Below are 19,570 nucleotides of genomic sequence, written 5' to 3' on the forward strand. Positions count from 1 at the left end.
CAGCGCCACCTTTAACCTCACGCCCGTGAAGTTGGCATGGAAATTGTGCTTGCGGGGGTGTGGGGGGGGGGGAGGTGGGTTGGCGGCTGAGCCTAACCTGGCGGACTAGCGGTAATCTCCCCCCACCCCCACCCCGCCCAGCCCCCCCATCCCGCCCACACACACACACACACACACGCGCACCGCTAAACTTTGTGCTTCCGCCCGCCAGACGTCCTGCGAAATGTCAAGATGATGGGGAAACCCTTTCCCTTCCTTGCACTCACGCACGCACGCACACATGCACGCACACGTATCCGCGCGCACACACACGCACGCACGCACACACACACGCACACACACACACACACACACGAAAGGAGCGTTAAATCTGGACTGAACAGTTTGCAAATGCCTCTTTGCAAAATCCGAACCCAACCGGGTTACACTCTGCCTCTTAAATTCTCTTTAAAAGAGCTGACAGCTTCGCCCGCCCTGAAAAGATCACCATGTCTTTGTGCCGGCGTCAAAGCGACCTTCTGCAGGAACATCCCATTCACTGGAAGATAATATCAGTCTTAACGTGAGCCGCTAAAAGCATAACAGTGATAGCTCTCGCCTTACTCGCACAGTACTGAAGTCCTCCCACTGCACTGTAAGTCAATGTTCTTCTTCAGTGCTTAAGCATTGCTCCCAGTGTTACACTTGCAGTCGGGTCTAATGTTAAGCAAGCTTTAACATTCCTCGATTTGTTTTGTGTTTTTTTGGCACTCACGATGCTCTGTATTCCGTACCTTCCATTGGACTTGATCACGAAGGGTCTCTGTGGTAAGCCGGTGGTCATATCTCGGACTCCCTCCTGTAAGACCTTTGATCCAATGCTATCGTGGCTTGCAACCGGTCAAACTCGTGCCGGCTGCTGTCCGGGCTGGGGTCGTCCAGGACCCTGCTGTCATCGTCCTCCTCTTCCTCGTCCCGGCTCATAAAGGCCAACTCGTTCTCGTAGCAGAAGGAGTTGGTGCTGGGGACGAGGAACTTGCTTTCCACCAGGTCCTTGGCGCTGCAGCGTGGGGTGGAGGGCACCTCGTAGGTCTTGTGGAAGTGTGAGTAGTCCACCTTATACTGGTTCTTCTCTTCGAAGAGCACCGGCTCGAACCGGTGACCCCACAGGATCTCGCTGGCCAAGTACGAGCTGCGGGCTTGGGTGGTCATGGCCGTGGCCTCCACCATGCCCTCCAGGATGACCACGACCTCAAAGTCCGCTGTCTCGAGGTCCTGCCTGCCAATGCCATACATCGGACTCTCCTCATCTATTTCGTGGAGGATGGTGATGGGAGAGACCAGGAAAATACGGTCCAGTCCTTTGTCGAAGCCCACGTCGATGTCGATCTGGTCCAGAGGGATGTACTCCCCTTCCTCCGTGATGCGGGGCTTGATCAGTTGGGCCCTGACGTGGGCTTCCACGATGTGGCTTTTCCGCAGGTTGCCCACGCGCCACATCAGGCACAGCTTGCCGTCCCGCATGGCGATGACGGCATTGTGGCTGAACAGCAAGGTCTGCGCCCGCTTCTTCGGCCTGGCCATTTTTGCCATGATGGCTCCGATCATGAAGGAGTCTATGATGCACCCGACGATGGACTGGAAGACAACCATGAAGATGGCCAGCGGGCATTCCTCGGTCACGCAGCGGAAGCCATATCCGATGGTGGTCTGGGTTTCGATGGAGAACAGGAAGGCGGCTATGAAGCCATTCACCTGCAAGACACAAGGCTTGAAGTCGTCGTCCTTCGCCGGGCTCTCCAGGTCCCCGTGTATCAAGGCGATGAGCCAGAAGGCCAGGCCAAAGACCAACCAGGAGACCAGGAAGGCCAGGGAGAAGATGAGCAGCATGTAACGCCAGCGCACATCCACACATGTGGTGAAGATGTCTGCGATGTACCTCTGAGGCTTGTTGCTCATGTTGGTGAACTCCACGTTGCACTGGCCGTTCTTCTTCACGAAGCGGTTCCGGCATTTCCTGCGCGTGTGGATCTTGCCGTTGCCGTAACCGTTGATGCCCGGCATGGTTGTCAGTCTCAGCCCGTCTTCTTCGGATGACACGATGCTGTAGCGATTGACTCGGGCACTGGTCATTCCCGGCTGGAGCATGGGAATCGCTCGTACGGGCTCATGGAGGACAATCCCAAGCCAACGAGCTGGGGGCGGGGAAGTCCAGGTCGCTGGCAGTGAAGCTCAGCTGCGCTGTCAGGAACTCTTAGCTTGCCTTACAGGCACCCAGTCAGCATCGTACCCTTAAGAGAAGAGATAAGAGGCAATCAATACGGCGAAAGAGGTGTTGCGGGGTTTCTAAATCCACCTGCAACGGACAGAAATAAGACAATGTGGGTCATGCAGTAACGGGGGTCTTTGTCTTGGAACCAAATTAAAGTTTTCCTTACCAAGGAATCCCGTTAGAAACCGCAACCTCCTCTCCCGCTTTCTATTTTTCTTCCTCATTAAAAGATTCTCAGAAAGATTCATTATCGGACACGACTGTCGTGTTTCTGCTGCGCGCGACATCGCCAGAGACCGATGTGCCGAGCGACATTGATGCGGCTGTCAAAGCTGTCAAAGGTGGACGTCAAGATGATGTATGAAGAAGCAGGATGTGGGAGTGGGTGGGCTGTGAGATGAAGAGTCATGTAATGTTCGTGGTTAGAGCCCTCGCCTTGCAAAACAAAATTTGCTCACTCAATCCGCGAGTGTTTGTGGGACGCCGCTGTGCGCAATTGGCTGCCGTGTTTCGCCCACAAAACACAACGCACACTCGATTCGCTTGACAGCGTTATTATCAGAGGAGAGTTGTCAGCTCTCGGTGAAAACTTAACGAGAAAAGCGGCTCTCGTGATCCTAGGATCACGTTACAGCGCAGGAGGAGGCCATTCGGCCCATCAAGTCCACACCCGGCTCTCTCAAATACCGAGCCTGTACAATGTTCAGAAAGTATAATACACCTGATCCCGGCGGGAATGTCTTTGGTAACGAGAGTGAAAGCTGTGGGTATCGAAGGGCAGGAAAATCACTGACACAATCAATTGCATCTCACGCATGGATTAGAGGCACTTAGCTGTAAGTATGGATGTATGGTGCCTTTTTCTCCTGGTCCGCACCCTTCCCATCGCTCTCCGCTCTGCCTCGTACAATCTTGTGAGAGGCAGCTTGGAGGGTAACGGGAAGATGATCCATCGCCCCCCACCCCACCCCCACCACCTCCCCCCACCACACATCCCCGGTTGCAAAACTAGTCTCTGGCACCGCGCACATATAAAACAAAGAAGTCATTTGTTTTGTTAAAAAAGATGTTATCAGACTTTTCCTTACTGCTCCGACCCCACAGTAAATAATCATCCTTGCATGAGGTGCAGTGCCTCGTCCCGTCATCATTAAGATGCCTCAAAGCGCTTCAAGGGATTTTACTGCAAAGTGTAGTGACTGTGTGTTTTGCAGGCAAACGCGGCAGCCAATTTGTGCACAAACACAAACAGCCGTGAACCTCTGACAATGCAACACTCTCCCCATCCCCCAAACCCCCAAACCCCCCAACCCTCCAAGCGTCAGCCTGAACTATGTGAGTCCAAAGACCCAACATAGAGGCTTGAACTCACAACCTTCTGTCTCGCAGGTGAGAGCGCTGGATTGCTCCATCTGACCTGGTGTAGTTACTGTACAACAAGTGAGCCTCCCAGACACTCTGTCATGTCGTCCGCAGTTCTAGGCAGTATTAGGCAGTACTAGGTAGTATTAGGCAGTACTAAGCAGTACTAGGCGAGCAGTGATTCCGTGGTTTGAGTCGAAATCACTGTGTTGGGTGACTGTTTGCTCCTATTCGGTAACCCAATGCCTGACGGAAAGTGACCCTGTCTCAGGCCTTACGCTGCTTGGAAAGTCACCACATCACACACCCACTTCCACAGCACAGATTCTATTTATAAAGACCTGGTCATCTGATAAAGTGCCTCACAAGCCATTCTATTCCACTCCGCTCCTCCAATCAGCTTTTATGGCAGTCAGACCCCCCTCTCACTCTCTCTATTTCTCTCTCTCTTCCTCTCTAGCTGTCTTTCGTTCTTTCTCTCTCGCTCCCTGACTTCCCCCCCCCCCCCCGCCCACCCCCTATTCTCTTTCTTTCTCTCTGGTTCGCCTCTTAGTTCTCCTGCTCTTTAAACACCCCTTTCCTTTCCTTTCCGTCAATCCACCCCCCTCTCTCTCTTCAGTCCCTCGCTCTCTCTCTCTCCCTCCTCATCAGTCTCTCTCTCTCCTCTTCAGTTCCCTTCTGTCTCTGGCTCACTCAATCGACTGCTGTGTGAGTTAGGAACATAGTTTCCTTACTCCACACACCTGATAATAATCCCCAAATAAATAAAAAAATAATTTGTTCACTCAATTTAATTCCTGTGCATAGAATCATATAATCATAGAATATTGCACCGCAGAAGGAGGCCATTCAGCCCATTGAGCCGGTGCTGGCTCTTTTTTGGAAGAGCTACCCAATCAATCCCACTCCCCCGGTCTTTCCCCCACATCCTTGCAATTTGTTTTTCCTTTTCTGGCTAAAATATTCTCTTTGCCAAGTCAGAGAAACAGCAGAGAAATTGTCAAGCGATGCTCATCGGGCATCGTACAGACACCAACCAGCTCACAGGGACAGAAAGCTGAGATCGTCAGAAAAGATAGGAGGGTTTGTAGATTATTCCCTTTCTTTTCGCTCGGTTTGATTTCTTTTCCTCAAAACTTCAGACGAAACCCGAAAGATTCCGCGACGCTGCACGGTTGTTTGCTTCGTGGCTGTATGTGGGACGTTGCCGTGCGCAAAAATGGCTGCCTACAAAATACGCAGTCGCTGCACGTTGCAGCAAACCCTGTGAAGCGTTTTGAGGCGTCCTCCCACCTGAAAGGCGCTGTGTATCAATGTAAACTGTTGTTGTTGTGTATCCCCATGGTGCACATAATGCAATGTAGGGACTGTGTCATCCTATCGTGCACTCTCCCACCCTTTTCTGTGACAACAGCTGTTTACAGGCGGTCTGAAATAGTTTCCACAGCACCCCTCAGGGCAGAGGAAGAAACGCAGCCAAAAGCCCTCATACTCTCTCCTTCCCCAACTGGGTTAGCGTTTTTTTTACCCAGCGAGCTGTTACGATCCGGAAAGCGCTGCTTGAGAGGGTGGTGGAAGCAGCTTTGATCGTAGCTTTCAAAGGGGAATTGGATGGGAAAAAGTTTGCGGGGCTACGGGGTGAGAGTGGGGGAGTGGGACTAGTTGGGCAGCTCTTTTCAAAGAGCTGGCACAGGCAGGATGGGCCAAACGGCCTCCTTCGGGGCTGTAAGATTCTATGATTTTACGATTTCCCCGAGAAAACATGACTCTCTCGCTCGCTTGCTCACATTCGGTCGTCAAAAGGTTAACACGAGCAGCGACTGAGCTGAACTCTGGACTCTCAGTTAGCAAATAGCAGATTGCCGTCAATAGTGTCCCACACACTCCACACCGAAGCCGGCACCTGGAACTATCCTATTCCAAACTCTTCCTCTAAAATCTCATAAAACGGGGGTTATTTTTTACTCCCATTAGACAATCTCTCTCCCCGTGTCCTGACTGACAATCGCCTCCACTATTAATGTTACTATTCATCTTTTTTTTTCGCTTTTAAGCATTAAGTTAAATAAAATAACAATTGTAATGTGGTCACTTCAACCCACGACTGTTTGTGGGGACGCTGCTGTGCGCAATTGGCTGCCGCGTTTCGCCCACAAAATACGCAGTCAATTCCCGTTACAGTGCATCCTGTGAAGCGCTTTGAAACGTCTCAAAGGCGTGATAAGGCGCTGTATCAAATGCAAGGATTGTTATCATCATTAAATGATATTTTCCCTTCACTCGTTCCCGGGATTTCTTTTTAGATTTTCACGGTAGTGATATTTTACCCTCTCTGCAGCAAAGAGAACTAAGGTCTCAAAATAAAACATTATTTAACCAAAGTTGTTGGGTATTTTTTCTTTCAAAGGAACCCAAATTAATGAATGGAAAACTTGCTCGGATTGTATTAAGGTTTGAGTGTAGAGGTGAAACCATCTATTCCCTGCATGAGAGAAGGAGAGTTAGTGAGAGATCTGTGCAGCCTATGTCCTCTCCCTCACCGGACTCCGTGAGCCTATCACCCCTTTCCATCTCCGTCCTTGCTTGGCTCCACTGGCTCCCAATTCCCCAGCGGTCCGAAGCCTCACATTCAAATCCATCCACGTCCTCGCCCCAAACCCGACTTCCTGTGACCCTAACAACTCGGCCAACACCAGCCTGCTTCATGTCCCCCCCCCCCAACCCCCCACCCTCCCAACTATAAAGCATTCATCAAGTCTTACCTTTACCTCCTCACTTACGGAGGAAGGTCTTCAGGCGCAACCAGAATATGGGGAAGGAGGAGGCAAGGCGGAGGGATACAGGAAGAGTGTTCCAGAGTTTGGGGGCGTAGTGGCTGAAAGCGCGGCCACCGATGGTGAAACGGAAGGCACACAGGTGTCTCCTCACACCCAGCCAGTCATGTCTCTTGGGTTTCAGCGGCCTTTAGCTACACTCTTCACATGCGCTCTCTTTCTCTGTCCTTTACTCATTTCAACTTCCATCCATTCATTTCTCTCTCTCTCTCTCTTTCTCTCTCCTCCTCTCTCTCTCTCTCTGTGCCCACACTCTACAACAACAACAACAACAACTTGGATTTATATAGCGCCCTCCACGCCGGACGCCGCACACTCTATCCTTATATTAAAAATAATAATCCTTGCATTTGATATAGTACCTTATCATGTCGTTGAGACATCTCAAAGATCTTCGCAGATTAAACTTCCTACTTGCTGTGGCGTAAGGAATCTTGCCTTGGGTTTCACCCTGTCTCGGGAATCGAACCCAGGTCGGAAGTGCAGTGACTGTGTGTTTCGTGAGCGGACTCATCGGCCGAGTTGCACACAGGGACGTCCCCACGAACAGCCACTTAGTGAATGGCCAATTTTATCTGGTGGGATGTTGGCCAGGATCCCGGGAGAGAGAAGCCACCTCTCCCCCTTCTCTTCCCGAATAGCATGGTGGGGTATTCCACCTGAACGCCACAGATGGGGAGACATGCCTTTGGAAGGATGGCATCTCTGACAGTGCAGCGCTCCCCCCTCACCCCAAAGTCCCTGACAGTGGGTGGTGGGGGGGTGGTTAGTGGGGAAACATGGCACCCCATTGATGTCCACAGCAAAAGACAGACCTGTAACCTACACAGCGCCAAACAAAAGCCGGAGCCGGTCAGTTACTCACCAAGGAGGAGAAACGGTCGCTCATGTTATCGCACGTGGCGAAGGGGGGATGAGGGAGTGAAGGGCGGGCTCATCACCTCGGGGCTCCGAGGGGTTCCTTTGCGGGTGGCTTCTCCCCCTGGGGGTGCCAGCGTGTGGGGGTCCCTGTGAGGTGACACTGGCCCCCACACCCTTTGTCGCCAGGCAACTCTGAGAACACAACACAAAGCAGAGGGAGAAAGGTCAGCGTAACGGCAACCATATCTATAATAATAATATTAATCATAATAATAATAATCCTTGCATTTGAGATGGCGCCTTATCATGTGTTCGAGACGTCTCAAAGCGCTTCACGGAATAGTAAAGTGTCTATTTTTTGTGGACGTTTCCAATAATAGAGTCCTCGCCTGGCAAGCGCGAGGACCCGGGTTCGATTCCCAGGCGGGAGAAAACCTCAGGCAAGATTCCTTACTCCACACACACGCCTCTGTTTACCCGGCGGTAAGTAGGAACCACTCTCCCCCTTACCCCAAAAAAAATCTGGTCACTCAATCCACGACTGTTTGTGGGGCACTGCTGTGCGCAATCGGCTGCCGTGTGTCGCCCCCCAAAAATACACAGTCAGTCCACTTTATAGTATATTCTGTGAAGGGCTTTGAGACATCTCAACGGTGTGATAAAGCGCTGTATTAAATGCAAGGAATATATTATTATTAATACACGTCACGTGATTTTTTTTTAATAATCCAAAGGAGACGACCTTGAAATGTCAGTGTGAGTTGTAAACTGAGGTCCACGTGGGGTAGGCACGGGACAGCTGGTTTCGATGCCCACACGGATGCCAACAATGTGAGATGCCCTTTCAGTCCCGAGGGTCAACATTCCTCGGTGCCAAACAATATGCATCAGAACCGCAGCACAAATCAATCCCTTATTCCCACTGGAGTGTTGTGTCAGCCCGGTTCAATAATAAGGATCGTAATTATAATAATCATCCTTATGTTTGATACAACGCCTTTCATGCTGGGAAAGCACTTCACTGGACGTACTGTAGCACGGAGTGACTGTGTATTTTGCGGGTGACACGGCAGCCGATTTACCCACAGCAAAGCTCCACAAACATCCATGAATATTCATTATATTATTATATAAATACTTCGAATATTTGTGGAGTCCTGTAGCTCAGTGGTTAGGAGCACTCGCCTCTCAAGCGAGAGACCTGGATTTGATTCCCAGCAGGGTGAAACCTTGGGCAAGTTTCCTTACTCCACACGCCTAATAATAATCCCTCAAGAAAAAAAAATAATAAATTGGTCACTTCAATCCATGACTGTTTGTGGAGACTCTGCTGTGCGCAATTGGCTGCCGCGTTTCGCCCACAAATATGCAGTCAATTCACTTTATGGTCTATTCTGTGAAGCGCTTTGAGACGTCGAGAAGACTTGAAAAGCGCTATATCAAATACAAGGATTATTATTATTATTATTATTATGAAGTGAACGACCGATTTTATCTGGGGGATTGTCGGCCAGGACATCAAGTGAGAAACTCCCTCTCGAATAGCCCTGCGGGAGCTTTAACATCCACCTGAACAGGTACAGACAGGACCTCGGTTTAACATCTCACCCTCTGACAATGCCACACACCCCCACCCATCACTGCATTGGAACGTCATCGTAGTCGATGTGATACCAAGTCCCGATGTGGGGCTTGAACCCCCAACTTTCTGACTCAGAGGCGAGTGAGCTACCGACTGAGCCAGGCTGCCCCCCCCCCCTCCACACCCCTCCCACACTTACAGGTGCCCTCAGTTATTGAGCCAAGCCACAAACGAAAAGGATCACAGTGGGTTATTCTGATCCCAATTCCGTGCTCTTTCTCCACACACTTTTACAGTGCATTGCCTTCGAGGGGCGAATAAAGCATTTATAGACCATGTTAGCAGGGGCGTTCGAGCGAAACCATTTCTGCGAGGCCTCTTGGGACTCTCTTGTAACTATTATTAGATGACGCCTCGCCTTTAAGGAGCGACAGCCCCATCTTTGTTTTAATACGAGACCATGTTAATAAAATGCTAATGAGGCTGGCAAAATTGCAAAGCCGATCTGAAATGATATTGAATGAAGACTGTGAGAGGTTATGTAGTGATTTCATTAATGCGGAGGAATATTGCCACGTAACTCAGGATGGTGTCTTCCCAGAGAAGGATGGGCACTTGAGGCTGATTAAAAAAGAAACAATTATATCATCAGCCGGTCCAATGTCACCAAGCATAGAAGCAACGATCGAGCTGTTAAAACACTTATTGTACCTCTGCTCATGTCCTCCCGTCGCGAAAGTTGTTTCGCCACAGGACACACAGTCACTTCACTTTACAGTATACTCTGCGAAGCGCCTTGAGACGTCTCAATGCGCTATGTCAAAGGCATGGATTATATTATTATTATTATTATTATTATTATTATTATTATTATTATTATTATCATTAAAAAACCCCACCACACGTATCCTCACCCCAGTCCTCAAAGGAGAAACTGCTTCCACTGGCGGGTGGGTCGGTAACCCGAGGGCACCGATCTAAAATAGTTGTTAAAAGAAACAGAGGGGAGGTGAGGAGAAACTTTTTCACGCAGCGAGTTGTTGGTATCCGGAACGCATAGCCTGGAAGGCTGGTGGAAGCCGATTCGATAACAACTTTTAAGAGAGAAGTAGATAATTACTATTTGGGGAGGACAAGTTTGCAGGGCTGTGGGGAGAGCACTGGGGAGTGGGATTGATTTGGAAGCTCTTTTAAAAGAGCCGGCACAGACACGATGGGCCGAATGGCCTCCTTCTGTGCTGTATAATTCTGGGACTCTATGACTCTCCAGGCTCCACTATTTCCCTGACTACTCGATCCGACTTCAAACAACGACGACGACAACAAATCCCAATTGTAGAGCGCCTTTCACGTCAGAACAACGTCCCAAGCCGCTGGACAGTCAAGGATTTGGACCCGAGCAAGGAACTCACGTCCTCATCCTAACCTACAAATCCCTCCGCACTTCCTCACCTCCCTGATCTTCTCCTTTCCCCACTGTTCAGCTCGTCCCCTCTGCTTGATCAACTCGGGGTTACTGTGCGCCTCACCTCCCCTTCAGCTCCCCTTCCCCCTCCCCCTAACTGTTTCCATCGATGGCCAAGCCTTCAACAACAAACCATCTTCGCTCCACCTCGCTGCCTCATCGACCTTTCCACCTCGCCCCCCACTCTCCACCTCACCCCCCACTCTCCACCTCGCCCCCCACCCTCCACCTCACCCCCCACTCTCCACCTCACCCCCCACTCTCCACCTCGCCCCCACTCTCCACCTCACCCCCCACTCTCCACCTCGCCCCCCACCCTCCACCTCACCCCACTCTCCACCTCGCCCCCCACTCTCCACCTCACCCCCCCTCTCCACCTCGCCCCCCACCCTCCACCTCACCCCCCACTCTCCACCTCGCCCCCCACTCTCCACCTCACCCCCACTCTCCACCTCACCCCCCCACTCTCCACCTCACCCCCCACTCTCCACCTCACCCCCCACTCTCCACCTCGCCCCCCACTCTCCACCACGCCCCCCACTCTCCACCTCACCCCCACTCTCCACCTCACCCCCCACTCTCCACCTCACCCCCCACTCTCCACCTCGCCCCACCCTCGCCACCTCACCCCCACTCTCCACCTCGCCCCCCCCCTCCACCTCACCCCCCACTCTCCACCTCGCCCCCCACTCTCCACCTCGCCCCCCCCTCTCCACCTTGCCCCACCCTCGCCACCTCACCCCCCACTCTCCACCTCACCCCCCCCTCTCCATCTCCCCATCCACTCTCCACCTCGCCCCCCCTCTCCACCTCGCCCCACCCTCTCCACCTCGCCCCGCCCTCCACCATGCCCCCCCCCTCTCCACCTCACCCCCCACTCTTCACCTCGCTCCGCACTCTCCACCTCGCCCCCCCCTCCACCTCGCCCCCCACTCTTCACCTCGCTCCCCACTCTCCACCTTGCCCCCCACTCTCCACCTCGCCCCCCCACTCTCCACCTCGCCCCCCACTCTCCACCTCGCCCCCCACTCTCCACCTCGCCCCCCACTCTTCACCTCGCTCCCCACTCTCCACCTCACCCCCCACTCTCCACCTCGCCCCCCACTCTCCACCTCGCCCCCCTTCTCCACCTCAGTTTGGCATTGGTAAGCTGTGCAATTTTAGCCAGTTCGACTCCAGGAGTTACTCCAACGCACACCCTGAGTTCCCCAAGCCTTGGCTCTTGCCAACCTGCACGTAATACTCTCTGGATTAATTCGCTCCAGGTGAGAGAGCGCGTATTCCATTTCATTCCATAAATATCCCCCCCACCCCCAGCTCGACATCTGGCTCCGACATCAGTAAAGCGCTCCGAGACGCTATATAAACACAAGTTGCTGTCGTATCTCGGGCATTTCCACGTGTAGGTGGGAGGGACGCGTGAAAAATCGCGGTCTGGTTCGGGCCTCGTTAAGCGCGGTGACGGGTTTCCGCGCACGTCGGGACACCCGGCTGCCAGAACCAAACAAAGCCCGTCCCCGCGAAACAACCCGAGGTGTCAGCCTGCCTGTCGGACGCTGTGTAAATGTGAGTATAACACGGGGGTTTGGGAGCGTTCACAACCCGAGTGGGCTCCAGTCCCAAAGCCTGTAATTTGGTGCATATTGGCAAACTCATTCAGAGAAACTACAAGAACAGCTGATGCGTGTGATGGGGACAGCTGGCCTGGGCGTTGGGAACATTCACAGTGGAGCAGTAGGGGGTAGGAGCTCATCCAGCGGAGAGAACTGCGCTCTCGATCAGCGTGTTCTGCTCCTGACCTGGCAGCACTTTGCTGTTGACAATGGCCGGCCCAGAGTGGGAAAGAGCTCCATTGCCCTTGTTTCACCTCCTTGATTGGTCCCTGATTCCTCCGCCTTGCCCGCCCCTCCCCCCGCCCCTCTTTTAGATCACAATTCAAGACCTTCCTCTTTGACCGTGCTTACGGTCACCTCCTGCCTCCCTTCCCCCCCGCCCACCCCACCACCCACCGCACTATTAAGGGCTCCAGAACACTGCCCCGTGTTCTTTCAGGTCGACTTAACAGATCCCTCGGCACCATTCAAAAGGAGAAGGGAGTTTCTTTCTCTCTCTCTCTATCCCTCTCTCTCTCTCGTGGTGTCCTGGCCATTCTCTCCAACGGCTGTTTGTGGAATATTGTTGTGCACCAATCGGCTGCTGCGTTCCCCTACAAAATACACAGTCACTGCACCTTTCAAAGCACTTTGAGACGTCCTCTCAATGTGAAAGGTGCCACAGAAATGTAAATCGTATCTTAGAAGATGTCAGCAAAACATTGTGGGGTTTTTTTTCACAAAACTACAGCTGAAAGAATTAAGAACAGCGTAAGAGATCCCGGGGGGGTGAAGACTATAATGGAAATCAATAATGAACATGGAAGGTCCTCAAATTAGCACAGCGGAGAGGGCAACAAATAACCTGCTCCTGTGAGAGCAATGAGAACAGCATATAAATAATGCATTCGATACAGCGCCTTATCTCGTCGTTGAGACGTCTCAAAGCGCCTCACAGAATATACTGTGAAGTGAATTGACTGTGAATTTTGTGGACGAAACGCAGCAGCCAACTGCACACAGCAGCCTCCCCACAAACAGTCGTGGATTGAGTGACCAAATTATTATTATTATTTTAATTATTTTTTTGAAGGGATGATTAGCCCCCCAGAAAAGCGATCTGCCAATCGACTAACAACCAGGATTCTACTTACTGCCAAGTAAACAGAGGTGTGTGGAGTAAGAAAACTTGCCTAAGGTTTGCCTAAATCACCCAGGTTCTTAATGGCTGGAAAAGTTGATGGCAATGCAACACGCAGTGAAAGTGGTTGGATGGCGTGGTGGAATGGGCAAGTACGACTAGTCCACTCGCACAGAGACTGCAAAGTATGGTCGTAGAACTAGTCATTGGGGGCAGGGAATCATCCCACTCAGCTCCCGTTAACCCTGATCCTAGGTGGAGAAGCCAAAGTTTGATGGACAGTCCAACACCAGTGGGTATAAAAGTGAAGAAACAAGGAAAGCAATTGTGGGCACAGCGCTGGACACCAGCTGGGTTAGGCTCTCAGTTTGGCCCATTTAATCTTCAACTTTCCTCCCCCAAAAATTCTCTTTTATTCTTAAGACACATCCTCACCCATAGCCCCCTGTTTGGTAACGCTCCCTCTTACATCTCAGTTTCATGTATTTTTAAATCGGATTAAACAGTGAGCATCAGTTTAGGCCACGTGGAGAGCTTAATCCCATGTGTTACAAAGAGGGTGATATGCGTTATGCAATAAATGAGGGAAGCCTTTCTTACACTCCAGCTACAGTGCACTGTCTGGGTGCTGTCGGGTGCAGTGAGACACGACACTGAGCAGTGATAATACTCTTGCGTTTGACACAGGGTCTTGTTGTGCCATCGAGCATCTCACTGGATTTTACTGTGAAGTACAGAGACTGTATTTTCTCGTGTGAAGTACAGAGACTGTGTATTTCACAGGCAAACGCAGCAGCCAATTTGCACACAGCAACGTCCCCACAAAGAGCCAAAAATCGCCTGACCTATTTTATCTGGGCGATTGTCAGCCAGGACCCCGGGAGGGAAAAACTCCCTTCTGTTTTCAAGTCGTGCCACTGGATTTTTAACATCCCCTAAACAGGCAAAGACGGGACCTCAGTTTATCTTCTCATCTGAAGAACAGGGTCTCTGATAATTCAGCAACACTGCCATGGAGAGGCAGCTTAGACTCTATAAGGTCCCGTCTTCTCTCAAGACTGGAGACCCCTCGCTTGTCTAAATCGTTGGGTCAGGCTCTAGCATTGGGGAATCATCCCCACGGCTCTCCTACACGAGACACTCTATCGGCACGCAGGGCTTCATCAAAACTCGTCTCTACTCAGCAAGCGCTCAGCAAGGTTTGACGATTGGAATCAGCTGACTGTGCAACACCTGCCCACAGAGCAGAGTCACTATAGTCATCGGGTCAGCCAGCCATCCCGAGAGACATTGGCTGGCTTTGCCAATGAGCAAAGCTCGATCCACTCCATCCTCCCGGGTGGGAATACCGTTACTGAGTGAGAGTGTTAATATCTCCGAATCGGGGCAGGGGGCAATCGGGGTTGGGGGAGTGGGGGGCGGGGAGGGGAGGGGAGGGGGTGGGAATGAAACTCTCTGAAGCTCAATGCCACCCACCAAATTGACTCAGACAGCACGGGACTGAATGCGACTCAGACTGGGGGATTCCTGGTCGGGTCTCCAAAACCGTCGATGCCTCAAGTTGATCTTTCCAGAATCTTTAACATCCACCTGGCCAGGCAAAGACAGGGCCCTGGTTTAACAGCTTCAGTGTTTAAGCGCCTCGCAATGCCATGTATCATATAAGGGCACAGTATAAATGCAACTTCTTGTAAACACACCAAATTGCAACGGTCTATAAAAAAAATCTTAAATTCAAAACCAAGAAAAAAATAAGCCACTTACTTATAAGTTTATCTGGAGAGAAAAAAAAATCCTCCTCTACAGCAGTCTTACAAAATGATTTTATATGTAAAAAAATAATAAAACTCTTAACGATTGGCCCGTCTCCAGCGACTGTTTCGCTGTTTCTTTATCAGCCGCTGCAAAGCTCCAGTTTGGACGTAACTCTCTCTATCCATCCACACAACAATGTGGCTAAGATCACAGCAGATCGCTCTGCACAATGGAGACATCTGTCTCTGGAATTTTTCAAACTCAGAACGCCTCCGGTTCAGGAACAGACGAGAGTTGACCAAATTACACTCTGGGGCCTCAATGATTCATTCGCCTGCAAACGTACCGTCGCTACCCGACACGCAACTCTGTGAGGCGCTTTGAGATCCTTCTCCCTACGGCCACCCCACCGCCCGCGACCCCCCCCACCCCCTTCCACCCCGCTCCCCCCAATTTCTCCCCTCCCTCAACATCCAAATCCGTCACCGCCCAGCCTCCGAGATGCTATCCTGCCTGAAGGGCGCCGCTGTTGGCGTTGGTACGTGCTAAGGAGCTGTAGCAAAATGCAAGGGTTACTATTATAATTTATTATTGATAACCCTTATTTCGTTGGTTTAACGGCTCACACCGACGATTTTTGCACCGTTCTGTTCTGTGCAGACATATCAGTAGACACAAGGTACATATCTTGCTGCAGCCTAAATTTCCCATTCTTTCTTCCTGCAAAGCGCAGCGAGAATAGTTGTATTTGAATAATTTTCCCTAGTAATATACATATATAGATAGTATATATGTGCATTTACATATAGATATATAGATATAATGTAACCATAGTCTGGATTATTTCTCAACAGGTGCATTTTAAATCGTTTTGTGCGAGTGTGTTTAACAGCTACCCATTTCTCTATCTCTGCTTACCTCGGTCTTCTCCTATCCCTTTTTATTACTTCGTCAATGATGTTTCAAACCCCCGCTGCTTTAACTTTTCGCTCCTGTTCTGATCTCTTCCCCCACTCCCCTCCCCCTTTCCCCATTCCCCCCTGAGCCCAATCATTTTAATTGAACTTCATCTCATTAAATCCCATTTGCCAGCTCCCTTACTGTGAAGTTCTTTGATGTTTTAACCTGGGTGTATTCTTGCTTGCTAATAACACTAACTCTCACCCTCCTTCCTATCTCCTAACTTTCTCTCCCCTTTATTGTCCCCCCCACTGGCTCTTTTGCATTTACTTTCCCTCCCCCTGCTCGGTGTTGTCTCTCTCCTCCTCTCTCTCTCTCTCTCTGATTCATTCTCCCTTCCACCGAAATGTATTTGATTACAATAACAATAATACTAATAAAAATAATAATCCTTGCATTTGATATAGCACCTTAGCACATCATTGAGATGTCTCAAACGCTTCACAGGATATGCTGTAAAGTGGAGTGACTGTGTATTTTGTGGGCGAAACGCGGCAGCCAGTTGCGCACAGCAGCGTCCCCAAAAATGCCATAAAGTGAGTGACCAATTTTATTTGGGGGATTATTGGCCGGGACACACAGGGAGAAACTCAAGTCCCTTATCGAACGGGATCCCTAACATCCACCTGAATATGCAGACAGGACCTCGGTTTAACATCCCATCCAAAGGACGGCACCTCCGACAACACAGCACACCCCCAGGCCTGTACTGGACTGTCAGCTCAGACTGTGTGATTCCAAGTCCTGACGTGGGGCTTGAACCCACAACCTTCTGACTCAGAGGCTGAAAGCGCTACCACTGAGCCAGGCTGTCAAGCCATTTCTCTTATGGACCTCTCCCTTGGTACTGTGAACCACACGCCCGAAAAAAGACCTGTAAATGGGTTTGACCATCTCCCCCAAAAAGCAGAGGTGTGCGTATGTGTGTTAATGTGTGAGTGTGTGTGTGGGGGGGGGGGGGGGGAGGGGGTTTGGGGGAGTTGGGGGGGGGGGGGAGTTGGGAGGGAACAGTAGGAGAACCAAGCAACTGGGAATGTGCCAAAGCCAATTTAACCAACAGGTTTTCACATCAACCTTCAGTTCTGCTTGGTGTCCGGTTCACCCAATGCATATCACACAATCCTATTTGCTTGTTGGAACTGTTCCCTATTTCTGCCGTGGATCCGCTAATGCAACAGCGCAGATGAAGAGAAATATGACAGCAAAGAATCTGGGTTCCTTTCCCCCGCCACCCACTCTCCCCCCTCCACTCCACCCACCCTCCCCCCAACCACAATCCCCCCCCCCCCCACCCTCCCCCCAAAGAACTCAGAGACTTTCGCTTGCTTTAAATTCAGCTTTTAGGACATTTGGGGTTTGCTTGTATTGCTCTCTGTGTGCGCTATATATCAACTTCGAAATAATCTGCCCCCTCTGCTCTGTCACTGAAAGAGACAACCAAGCAGGCAGGCAGATATTAATACAGATACAGATAAGCTACCCATAAGGTCAGACAGACAAAAGCACAACTCCTGCAGCCGAACTTAAAATCCTTTTGCCTGGCTATACATTGGGGGTGAAATATGGCGATGGGAGATTAATTTTTGTTGTATGCTTTGCAGCCTATCCAATAAAATTACCAAATGGGGTTATTGATCCGGGATAGATGTTCAGCCATATATATATATTTTCTGGTTCCATTTCATTGCAAGTGACAATAAAAGAAAAATGAATGACAGGGAACAAGTGATGGATGGCACATTGGAAGCATTAATATGTTCAATTATTTTACCAAGTTTATTTGCCAATGCTAAACGTTCGATGTGGAAGCGGTTTTATTTATTGTTTCGGAGAAGTCGTTTTTTTTTCGCAACTAAAAAACATTAGATAGATCTTATATTTTAAAATAACAAACCCTGGTTAGCGTTGGAATCACAATTTAATTGCACTACATATATTAGATGGATAGATAGATGGATAGATGGATAGATAGATAGATAGATAGATAGATAGATAGATAGATAGATAAATAGATAGATAGATAGATAGATAGATAGATAGATAGATAGATAGATAGATAGATAGATAGATAGATAGATAGATAGATAGATAGATAGATAGATAGATAGATAGATAGATAGATAGATAGATAGATAGAGAGAGAGAGAGAGAGAGAGAGAGAGAGAGAGAGAGACAGACAGACAGACAGACAGACAGACATTAAATTATTTTTTAAAAGAAATTGCAAGCGACTGACATTGACAGTGACATAATCTATAAGGGAAAGGGAAAATGGGGGGTGGGGGGGGGGTGAAGGGGGTAAATCCGCAGTTACCTCTTGTTTTAACTGGGGAGGGGGAATATTAATGTACAAATGTTTGAGAACCACATTCAGTCGTGTCGATTTCCCAAATACGTTTCATTGCATTTTATTTAGGGACTGGCTTGTGAGTTAACTTTTATATCTACTGTATATATATATATATATATAGAGAGAGAGAGAGAGTTAAACATTTTTTTAATACAACACATAGCGACAGAGCAGTTTAAATAAAGATTATTTTAAAAGATACTAATTATCTTTTAAAAGATCATTGTGAAATGCAATATACCTCCATGTGTGTACGTGTATTATATATATATACACACATTAAAATATATATTGAGATATATTGCATTTCACAAGCAAATGGGGGTGTCTGGAAAAGCTCACTGCGCACTGTATGTCAGTGCAGCTACACATCCAGTGTGTGTGTGTGTGTACTGTACTCTACAACTATCGATCCATTCAAAGTTATCAACATCGATTATTAGAAAAAGGCATTTTAAAGTGATTGAATTCCTCCCCTCCATCTCTCTCTCTCTCTCTCTATCTCTTCATCTCCTTTTCCTCTCTCCCCCTCTCCCCCCTCTCTCCCTCTCTCTCTCTCTCTCTCTCCCTTTCCCCCCTCTCCCCCTTTCTCCCCACACTCTTACCTTTATTATCAGATCCAAGCCACCAAGCTTCCCAGGTCTCTACTTAAGCCACTGGTGGAGAGAAACCAGGCACATCTTGGTCCATCCTTTGCCCAAACGGGCTGCCAAGCGCATTCTAGCTGGGGAGTCAGCGAATGGTAATCCTGGGGAAGGTGGTGGTGGAAGGGGGTTGGGGATGGGGGGGGGGGGGGGGGAGGTGGGGGGTGATGGAGAGATAGAGAGATAGAGAGATGGAGAGAGAGAGAGAGAGAGAGATGGAGTGGGGGTGTGCAGAGAACTTAGGAACTCACTCTTATCTGTTTCACCTCAGATTAAACCTCCTGCGTGTGTCCACCGTTCAAATCCATGGCATTGGGAAAATCCATCTCAAATGCAAAAGGACTGTTATAGGAATCCATCCTCGTTTTTCTCCCTCCCTCCCTCCTCCCCACCCACCCTCCACCACCCCCTTCTCTCTCCCTCTCCTCTCCTCTCCCCATCAAAACCAGCTCTCCCTAAAATGCACATGTGAGACTGTCTGTCTTGGAGGTGGGGAGGGAGGGAGAGAGAGAGGGAGAGAGGGAGAGAGAGAGAGAGAGAGAGAGTGGGGTAAAATAAGGACTAGTTATTGCATGTGTGATTGCATGACTTCACACACACACATGCACACACACACAACGCACACACAACATGCACACACGAGATCCTAGTTGCAACCACGAGATGGTTCACTTGCTTGACTTAGAGGAGTCTTTGCTCAGTCGTTGTCTGCCTCTCTCGATTGCTGTCAGAGCTTTTGCTGTAAGAGCTATCTGTGTGTGTGTGTGTGTCTC

At 49.9% G+C, this 19,570-nt stretch overlaps 1 protein-coding gene across 4 annotated transcripts; it reads right to left on the minus strand.

Moving 5' to 3' along the window:
• Window positions 1–304: 304 nt before the first annotated feature.
• On the minus strand, window positions 305–19,193 carry kcnj12a (potassium inwardly rectifying channel subfamily J member 12a). 4 transcript variants are annotated; one of them, XM_042341192.1, is made up of 4 exons: window positions 18,759–18,925; window positions 7,313–7,500; window positions 1,919–2,270; window positions 305–1,734 (listed from the first exon to the last, which is right to left on the minus strand). In XM_042341192.1, the coding sequence occupies exons 3-4, from the start codon at window positions 1,991–1,993 to the stop codon at window positions 820–822; spliced, it is 990 nt and encodes a 329-aa protein (XP_042197126.1). In that variant the 5' UTR covers window positions 1,994–2,270; window positions 7,313–7,500; window positions 18,759–18,925; the 3' UTR covers window positions 305–819. The 4 variants fall into 4 exon arrangements, with proteins under 4 accessions (XP_042197126.1, XP_042197124.1, XP_042197123.1 ...); XM_042341190.1 differs by lacking the exon at window positions 18,759–18,925 and adding an exon at window positions 19,049–19,193 and having other exon boundaries at window positions 305–2,270; XM_042341189.1 differs by having other exon boundaries at window positions 305–2,270.
• Between the last annotated feature and the right edge of the window lie 377 nt (window positions 19,194–19,570).

Source organism: Callorhinchus milii, unplaced genomic scaffold, assembly GCF_018977255.1.
Source record: "Callorhinchus milii isolate IMCB2004 unplaced genomic scaffold, IMCB_Cmil_1.0 Scaffold16, whole genome shotgun sequence".
Lineage (NCBI taxonomy): Eukaryota > Metazoa > Chordata > Chondrichthyes > Chimaeriformes > Callorhinchidae > Callorhinchus > Callorhinchus milii.

Bases quoted from the DNA above. Each gene is read 5' to 3' on its own strand.
- kcnj12a (XM_042341190.1), bottom strand. From the start codon at position 2,127: ATGCTCCAGCCGGGAATGACCAGTGCCCGAGTCAATCGCTACAGCATC.